This window comes from Eleginops maclovinus, chromosome 4 (genome assembly GCF_036324505.1).
Source record: "Eleginops maclovinus isolate JMC-PN-2008 ecotype Puerto Natales chromosome 4, JC_Emac_rtc_rv5, whole genome shotgun sequence".
In the NCBI taxonomy this organism is placed as follows: domain Eukaryota; kingdom Metazoa; phylum Chordata; class Actinopteri; order Perciformes; family Eleginopidae; genus Eleginops; species Eleginops maclovinus.
The window spans coordinates 3,254,087-3,264,089 of record NC_086352.1 but is presented as its reverse complement, the minus strand read 5'-3'; the positions used below and the strand labels follow the sequence as shown (position 1 = coordinate 3,264,089).

Here is a 10,003-nt window from a genome sequence, read left to right as displayed (position 1 = left end):
GATGGACTAAACTGTCAAGAGGAGGAGGAATACTATCCTTTGAATTATTCTAAGTTAATTTAGTTATTTCTAAGTATTATTTGTTTTGTATATCATACCAAGCTGTGTTTTAGTCAGGGAGATAATCCATTATATTTTGTTTCATAATTTGGGATTGAATTTGTGAAAGACTCTACACCTCTGACTTCTGCTTCAACTCCGGCTCCACCCATTGATCTATACAGGCAAGGAGTCTCGTCCGTGTTGCTGGCCAACAGAGTCGAGCGTCCGCACATGGCGGCCATCTTGCCACAGTCAGCTCCTCACCCATAACTTTGTGTTGGTCGTACTTTTTAAATAACCAGAACTTGCTCAATTCAACCGATTTTCAAACATTTGGTTTATTATAAACGTCAAATATGTAGTTATGACACTGCATACTTATGAATAATTATGTTATGTTCTAAACAATAGAATAATGTTCTAAAATAGGTAGACTACAAGATGTCCCTTTACATCAAGAAATGCTGCATGTTGAAATGCCCACCCTGTACAGAGATGTATTTATGACGCTGCATACTTATGAATAATTGAGGCCTTGAGATGAAGAACCATACAAGTCCATATTTCCCATTTTGAATAAAAATATTTTTACACATACAATGGAAGTAATCCAGTCTGAAACCCACATTTTTAAAACATATGTATTTAATTAGATAGTATAAAGGCACTTTTCAAAGATTTTTGAAGATTTACTAAAATCGAAATGTTTGAACAGAGGTGTTACAGAGGCATTTGATGGATCGCTTTAAAAAAAACCATTTTTATTAAAAATGGAACTCTGGCTGTGTTTGTGCACTGATGCCAGCATAGGTTTGCAGAGAACTATATACAATATGCACTTGGAAAGGGGTGGGGTGGTGATGGGGATTGTGAGGGCCGCTGAAACCCAGTTTCCATCCTCATGGGAAGACCCACCAGAGACCCACATTGGGCTAATGCCCTTTGAAAAGGACTGTTTTATTGAGCTTTTGTCGCATGTTGTTGCTCTGTAAGCTAACTGTAGTCATTTTAGTGATGTGGTGTAGCCTTAGCTTAAAAAACAGGGACACACCTAATGTCAACATCGTATGGTGGTGACTGCGTATGCCATACTGCGTGTCGCCGATGTGCTCCCCGAGCGCAAACACATCCTCTGACCCAATCCTCTTCCGTACAATGTACATGATCTCTAGCAGTTTGATGGGCTGTGATCGTCTGCAACTTGCTGAGGCCTGGCGAATGACCCACTCTGCTGGCCTGACGACCCTCACTGTTCCCTCTGATGGAATCACCAGGCCTCCATTGTTTTTCAGAGACAGCAGGTGGTAGCTCTGGTCCTTGATGGCAGATGCAGCGTCTGTCACCAGGCTGGCACGGAAGACATCACAGGACAGCGTCTTCAGAGCCCGTCGCACAACAAATCCTGAAATTTGAATTATCCATCCATCCATCTTCTCCCGCTTATCCGTCAGGGTCGCGGAGGTAGCAGCTCCAGCAGAGAGCCCCAAACTTCTCTCTCCCTGGCCACATCAACCAGCTCTGACTGGGGAATTCCAAGGCGCTCCCAGGCCAGCAGAGAGATATAACCCCTCCACCTGGTCCTAGGTCTACCCCTCTTCCCAGCTGGACGTGCCTGGAACACCTCCCTAGGGAGGCGCCCTGGTGGCATCCTCACTAGGTGCCCGAACCACCTCAACTGGCTCCTTTCAACGTGAAGGAGCAGCGGTTCTACTCCGAGTCCCTCCCGGATGACTGAACTTCTCACCTTATCCCTAAGGGAGATGCCAGCCACCCTGCGGAGAAATCCCATTTCGGCCGCTTGTATCCGCGATCTCGTTCTCTCGGTGCTGACCCATCCTTCATGACCATAGGAACGAAGATGGCCCGGTAGACAGAGAGCTTTGCTTTCTGGCTCAGCTCCCTTTTCCTCACAACGGTGCGGTAAAGTGACTGCAGTACCGCTCCCGCTGCTCCGATTCTCCGGCCCATCTCACGCTCCATTGTTCCCTCACTCGAGAACAAGACCCCGAGATACTTGAACTCCTTCACTTGGGGTAAGGCCTCATTCCCTACCTGGAACATCTTACAGGACAGAACATCTTACAGGAGAGAACATCTTACAGGAGAGAACATCTTACAGGACAGAACATCTTACAGGAGAGAACATCTTACAGGACAGAACATCTTACAGGACAGAACATCTTACAGGAGAGAACATCTTACAGGAGAGAACATCTTACAGGAGAGAACATCTTACAGGACAGAACATCTTACAGGAGAGAACATCTTACAGGAGAGAACATCTTACAGGAGAGAACATCTTACAGGACAGAACATCTTACAGGAGAGAACATCTTACAGGACAGAACATCTTACAGGACAGAACATCTTACAGGAGAGAACATCTTACAGGAGAGAACATCTTACAGGAGAGAACATCTTACAGGAGAGAACATCTTACAGGAGAGAACATCTTACAGGAGAGAACAGGAGAGAACATCTTACAGGAGAGAACATCTTACAGGAGAGAGTATCTGAACTCGAGGCAGACAGGAGGACAGAGTATCTGAACTCGAGGCAGACAGGAGGACAGAGTATCTGAACTCGAGGCAGACAGGAGGACAGAGTATCTGAACTCGAGGCAGACAGGAGGACAGAGTATCTGAACTCGAGGCAGACAGGAGGACAGAGTATCTGAACTCGAGGCAGACAGGAGGACAGAGCATATGTTGATCTTATATCATGGACTTGAGGGATGCACTGAAACCGGTAGAGTTTTACCTTCGATAATTTAATGATTTTTAAATTGACTACTTGTATACATCTAACGAAGAATAAAATAAACCCTTATTCTCTAAATCGGCAGTCTCATTCTGATCATTTAATTATAATTAAGAATTTGTACTGGGTATTGGCGACTACAAATGGTGTCAGTGCATCAGTAATGGAACAGTCACTATTTTAAAAGACCTCTTTGTTCGGTAAAGGGGTTTGCCATCCTCCATCTTCAAAGTGAACAAGTACTCCCTGGCTTTTATCAAGAACTCCCTGGAGCTAGTCCAATTCCTAGAACCAAGGGGGGCTTTGGACCCTTTGGCACTGGGATTGCGACTGTTCAAGATGTCAAACAGCCTGTCTGTTATCTATAAACAAATATCCTAATTAACTGAAAGCAATGAAATCATCACTACGACTTAGTGTCAACAGGTATCAGATAGTAAACACCCAAGTACGAGGCATAGTTTGATTTCTCTCCATTTCCTCGGTGGCTATGCTTTTTAAAATTAAATTGCTGCATTGCTTTAAACCTGTAAATCTGGGATGAGACAATAAGGGTGCTTTTGAGGAAAGTATGAGGTAGGTATAAACAGTTTTAACCAAGTTCTTGCATATTGTTGAATTTGACGAGGGTCATATTTAATCTTTCCTGAAAAAAAGAAAAGAAAGATAACGGGTCAATCCCGGAGGCATTCACATTTAACAACCACCCTCGTTTTGGGGTAACTGACCAACAGATCAACCACAAAGGGAGGGTGTTAAAGGGTTAAAGGGATTAATCACTCAAATGTTGGTAAGAGCAGTAGAATGTTGGGAAATGTTTTTGGTCAATGATGCAAATCTCTATCTGCATTACTTTAATAAATTGTGAAGTAGCTTCCAAATCTTTGAACTCTGCATAGCTCACGTCCTGCAAGGTGCGGAGCGCCACTGCCACACAGTTACTCAAAGTCTGAGCAGCCAGGGAGACTTTGATTGAGTTTATAAGGAGAAATGAAGGGCACATTAGCGCTACAAGATACAAACACCATCAAAAAGTATAAAAACACAATAAAGCCCCAGAGCCCATTTCTATTGTGACCCTCTATACATAAATCTTCATGCAAACATACCTTCATCTTCTGATTAGCAAAGTTATCATGCTTATCTGTGACTCGGCTGGCAGCATGTAGTCCACTTTTCTTTTGGACATTGTTCAGCTGAACTATGTACTTCCAATTGATACTGCCAGTTATGCTTCTAATTGGGCTGTATGCCTGCAGACGTCAACTGTAAAGAACCATATTCTGCACAATTATGTAAATACAATCAAAATGTATCAAAAGCAGAACAGTCAACCAGAGCAGATACGTAATAATGAGCATGTACCTGCAACATATTGCGTGTCAGCTTCAGCATGTGGCAAGCATCCATCATAACAGAAACATTGTCATGGGTTACTGGAATTGGGAAATGGGTCTTCAAGGGCTCACAGGGGTCTGCTTTTAGATCGCACCAAAGTTGGGTGCACATACTGACATTTGATGCATGACCATCCATTGTCATGCACACCACCCTTGTCTGAGGATGATGCAGCTCTTCTAATGCATGTTCTACTAACACTATCTGTGATTCTTGTGTGAAATAATATGCAATTGGAGCTTTCCAATAACCTTGAAGCCCATCCGCCATAAACACAAAAGCCTCGGAAGCTATGTCAGTGTCATTCAATCGATCCCCCATGTCCACATATCCAAACATTGTGTGTGTCTGAGGATCATGTTGGACGTGTTTTGCAGTTTTTGGGTGTAGTTTCAATGTCCACGCATGTTTATTCATTCCACTGTATGAGTGACAGAGAGTGAGATAGCCAGTGGGTTTCTAACCTTTTAGAGTACCACCTCAAATAATATTGGGCTCTTAAGACTACTAACACCTTCATAGACCTTTGTGGGTACCACCAAGGTAAAGGATTCAATATAAACATCCGATGCTCTCATTAGTTTATGACATTCGACAAATACTCACAACATCAGGCATCCAGTCCGTTGGCAGGTTGTCCTCCGCTCTTCTAGAAGTGGTTGTGCTTCTTGTTGCTTCCGACTAAAATAAACATAAGTAAAACGTTTTTGAGTTTCTAGAATGTGCTGCAAGAAACAACACATTATATAACTTGCAGAAACACAAAACTAAAGTGTGACAGTGTATCACATATTTATACTGATATATCAATCTTACACACCTTAAATTATTGTTGGTCAATGATACACATACCCTTTGAAGATGAGCTGGAAAGTTGATAATGGTTGGCACAACACCATCTTTAAGGCGGACAGTCTGCCCCGTCCTGTCAAAGTCCTCACTCTTTGCCAGAAATATGTGGTCTGGACTAAAAACAATAACAGACTACAAAAGGACAACGAGTGGTGCTGAGGAAGTGTCTGCATCTCTCCCAGATGAACTGAACACATTTTATGCACGCTTTGAGAAGCCCCCGGCTGTGGAGGCACCAAAGGCCCAGGATCCCTGCTCACTGGTTTTAACCAGTGCAGATGTGTGTAGATCTCTGAAAGGATCAACGCACACAGGGCTCCGGGACCTGATGGCATCCCTGGCCGTGCTCTCAAGGTGTGTGCAGTTCAGCTGGCAGATGTGTTCACAGACATTTTCAATAGGTCCCTGCTCCAGTCTGTAGTCCCCACATGTTGTAAAGAGTCCATCATTGTCCCTGTCCCCAAAAAGACAAAACCCATCTGCCTCAATGACTACCGCCCAGTTGCACTCACCTCCATCATCATGAAGTGCTTTGAGCGGTTAGTCAAACTTTTATCACCTCCTCCCTCCCTGACTCACTGGACCCCCTGCAGTTTGCCTACAGAGCAAACAGGTCCACGGATGATGCCATCTCCCTCACCCTCCACACTGCCCTCTCCCACCTGGACCAGAGGAACACTTATGTGAGAATGCTGTTCATTGACTACAGTTCAGCATTCAACACCATTGTGCCCTCCAAGGTCATCATTAAGCTCAGGGACCTTGGGCTCAACAGCGCCCTCTGTGACTGGATCATGAGCTTCCTGACGGGCAGATCCCAGGCAGTGCGGATGGGGAACATCACATCCTCAACCTTGACCCTCAACACCGGAGCCCCTCAGGGTTGTGTGCTCAGCCCTCTCCTCTACTCCCTGTTCACGCACGACTGCGTGGCCACACACAGCTCCAACACCATCATCAAGTTTGCTGACGACACGACCGTCATCGGCCTGATCACAGACGGCGACGAGACGGCGTACAGAGAGGAGGTCAGAGCCCTGACCTTGGTGCCAGGACAACAACCTCCATCTCAACGTCAGCAAAACAAAGGAGCTGATTGTGGACTACAGGAAGAGGCAGAGAGAGGCACACACACCCATCACCATCGACGGGACTCCTGTGGAGAGAGTCAGCAGCTTCAGGTTCCTCGGGGTAAACATCAGTGAGGACCTGACATGGACACATCACACCAGGGTCATATCCAAGACGGCTCGACAGCGGCTCTTCTTCCTCCGCAGGCTGCGGAAGTTCAACATGGACTCCAGGATACTCTGCAACTTCTACAGGTGCACCATCGAGAGTATCCTGACTGGCTGCATCACCGCCTGGGATGGCAGTTGCACCCCCCTCAACCGTAGACTCTACAGAGGGTGGTGAAAACTGCTCAGCACATCACCAGGACGGAGCTGCCATCCATGGAGGACCTCTACACCCAGCGGTGTAGGAAGAAGGCCGGTAGGATATTAAAGGACCCCCATCACCAATCTGTTCTGTCTGCTGCCGTCTGGCAGACGGTACCGCAGCATCCGGACCAAGACCACCAGACTCAGAGACAGTTTTATACCACAGGCTATAAGACTGCTGAACTCCTGAGCTGTGTGAATGTCTACTCACATCTGTTTATAGTACACACACACACACACACACACACACACACACACACACACACACACACACACACACACACACACACACACACACACACACACACACATACACACACATATATATATATATAGATATATATATTATATACATCTGTTATACATAATATATGCATCTGTCCATACCTCCTCATTCAACAGAGTAAAGTGTTTAAATACTCTCAATGTATTCCACATATGTATATATTTCACCTCCTCAAATCTTTATTGTTGTTATTGTAAATATTCTTCTCTCTTTTTCACTATTTTATTATCTTATCTGCACCATGTATGTTGAGTTGTTGGAGGAGCACGCGACATAAGATTTTCATTGCCAACATATACGCTGTATCTGCTGTGCATATGACAAATAAACCTTGAACCTTGAAACTCCTGAAGTGCTCACTGCACAGCAGTGCCCTGTCAGACGTAGCAAAACCGTCCCTTCTTAGGGAACTTCCACCTCCCTCCGCCTCTCTCCGGTTTTGGGAAACCTTAAAACAGTGAGAGATGTACCCAGATACAGTGGGGCAAAAAAGTATTTAGTCAGCCACCAATTGTGCAAGTTCTCCCATTTAAAAAGATGAGAGATGCCTGTAATATTCATCATAGGTATACCTCAACTATGAGAGACAGAATGGGGGAAACAATCCAGGAAATCACATTGTAGGATTTTAATGAATTCATTATAAATTCCTCGGTAAAATAAGTATTTGGTCACCTACAAACAAGCAAGATGTCTGGCTCTCACAGACCTGTAAGTTCTTCTTTAAGAGGCTCCTCTGTCCTCCACTCGTTACCTGTATTAATGGCACCTTTTTGAGCTCGTTATCAGTATAAAAGACACCTGTCCACAACCTCAAACAGTCATACTCCAAACTCCACTATGGCCAAGACCAAAGAGCTGTCAAAGGAGACCAGAGACAACATTGTAGACCTGCACCAGTCTGGGAAAACTGAATCTGCAATAGGTAAGCAGCTTGGTGTGAAGAAATCAACTGTGGGAGCAATTATTAGAAAATGGAAGACATACAAGACCACTGCTAATCTCCCTGATCTGGGGCTCCACGCAAGATCTCATCCCGTGGGGTCAAAATGATCACAAGAACGGTGAGCAAAAATGCCAGAACCACACGGGGGGACCTAGTGAATGACCTGCAGAGAGCTGGGACCAAAGTAACAGAGGCTACCATCAGTAACACACTACGCCGCCAGGGACTTACATCCTGCAGTTCCAGACGTGTCCCCCTGCTTAAGCCAGTACATGTCCAGGCCCGTCTGAAGTTTGCTAGAGGGCATTTGGATGATCCAGAAGAGGATTGGGAGAATGTCATATGGTCAGATGAAACCAAAATAGAACTTTTTGGTAAAAACTCAACTGGTCGTGTTTGGAGGAGAAAGAATGCAGAGTTGCATCCAAAGAACACCATACCTACTGTGAAGCATGGGGGGGGAAACATCATGCTTTGGGGCTGTTCTTCTGCAAAGGGACCAGGACGACTGATCCGTGTAAAGGAAAGAATGAATGGGGCCATGTATCGTGAGATTTTGAGTGGAAACCTCCTTCCATCAGCAAGGGCACTGAAGATGAAGCGTGGCTGGGTCTTTCAGCATGACAATGATCCCAAACACACCGCCAGGGCAACGAAGGAGTGGCTTCGTAAGAAGCCTTTCAAGGTCCTGGAGTGGCCTAGCCAGTCTCCAGATCTCAACCCCATAGAAAATCTTTGGAGGGAGTTGAAAGTCCGTGTTGCCCAGCGACAGCCCCAAAACATCCCTGCTTTAGAGGAGATCTGCATGGAGGAATGGGCCAAAATACCAGCAACAGTGTGGAAACCTTGTGAAGACTTACAGAAAACCTTTGACCTCTGTCATTGCCAACAAAGGGTATATAACAAAGTATTGAGATGAACTTTTGTTATTGACCAAATACTTATTTTCCTCAATCATTTGAAATTAATTCATTAAAATCCTACAATGTGATTTCCTGGATTTCTTTTCTCATTCTGTCTCTCATAGTTGAAGTGTACCTATGATGAAAATTACAGACCTCTCTCATCTTTTGAAATGGGAGAACTTGCACAATTGGTGGCTGACTAAATACTTTTTTGCCCCACCGTATATAAATGATTGTCAACATTTTCAATTAAGGGTAAGGACACAAATACACACCTAAATGATTATATTTTTGGGGTGTGTGTGTGTGTGTGTGTGTGTGTGTTTAAGAATAAGATAACCACACTAAAACATTAAAAAGGTGTCCAAAGAAACATTCAGTGATTAACAAACATATTCTAAAAAGCCTTGTGTCAACAACAATCTAGCAATACTATTATGTGATAGCCCCGCTGTTCCTGTGTAACTAACGACTATCCTAAAAACAAATCATGATATTGTAATGTCTACAGGTGAAAGGTGATCCCACGGGTTCTCGTTTCGAGACAACGGCGATTAGCGCATCCGTAGGCTGCACAAAAGTCTGGCATCTTCACTTCAATAAGGTCAGCAATTTCCTGTAGAAATCATAACGTAAGAGGTTTTTAACAAACCAACCCGATTGGAAATCCTGTGCAACTTCAGTTCAAACATGTGCAACTTCAGTTCAAACATGTGCAACTTCAGTTCAATCATGTGCAACTTCAGTTCAAACATGTGCAACTTCAGTTCAAACATGTGCAACTTCAGTTCAATCATGTGCAACTTCAGTTCAAACATGTGCAACTTCAGTTCAATCATGTGCAACTTCAGTTCAATCATGTGCAACTTCAGTTCAATCATGTGCAACTTCAGTTCAAACATGTGCAACTTCAGTTCAATCATGTGCAACTTCAGTTCAATCATGTGCAACTTCAGTTCAAACGTGTGCAACTTCAGTTCAATCATGTGCAACTTCAGTTCAAACATGTGCAACTTCAGTTCAATCATGTGCAACTTCAGTTCAATCATGTGCAACTTCAGTTCAATCATGTGCAACTTCAGTTCAATCATGTGCAACTTCAGTTCAATCATGTGCAACTTCAGTTCAATCATGTGCAACTTCAGTTCAAACATGTGCAACTTCAGTTCAATCATGTGCAACTTCAGTTCAATCATGTGCAACTTCAGTTCAAACATGTGCAACTTCAGTTCAATCATGTGCAACTTCAGTTCAATCATGTGCAACTTCAGTTCAAACATGTGCAACTTCAGTTCAATCATGTGCAACTTCAGTTCAATCATGTGCAACTTCAGTTCAATCATGTGCAACTTCAGTTCAATCATGTGCAACT

The 10,003-nt window shown here is 44.1% G+C and overlaps 1 protein-coding gene across 1 annotated transcript; it reads right to left on the bottom strand.

The window, feature by feature from the left end:
• Positions 1–371: 371 nt before the first annotated feature.
• Positions 372–9,527, bottom strand: LOC134862799 (THAP domain-containing protein 2-like). Its single transcript, XM_063880897.1, is given in 4 exon segments — positions 372–5,136; positions 7,118–7,188; positions 7,191–7,228; positions 9,141–9,527. Coding segments are annotated over 4 exon segments (444 nt in total). The 5' UTR covers positions 9,221–9,527; the 3' UTR covers positions 372–4,881.
• Positions 9,528–10,003: the final 476 nt, after the last annotated feature.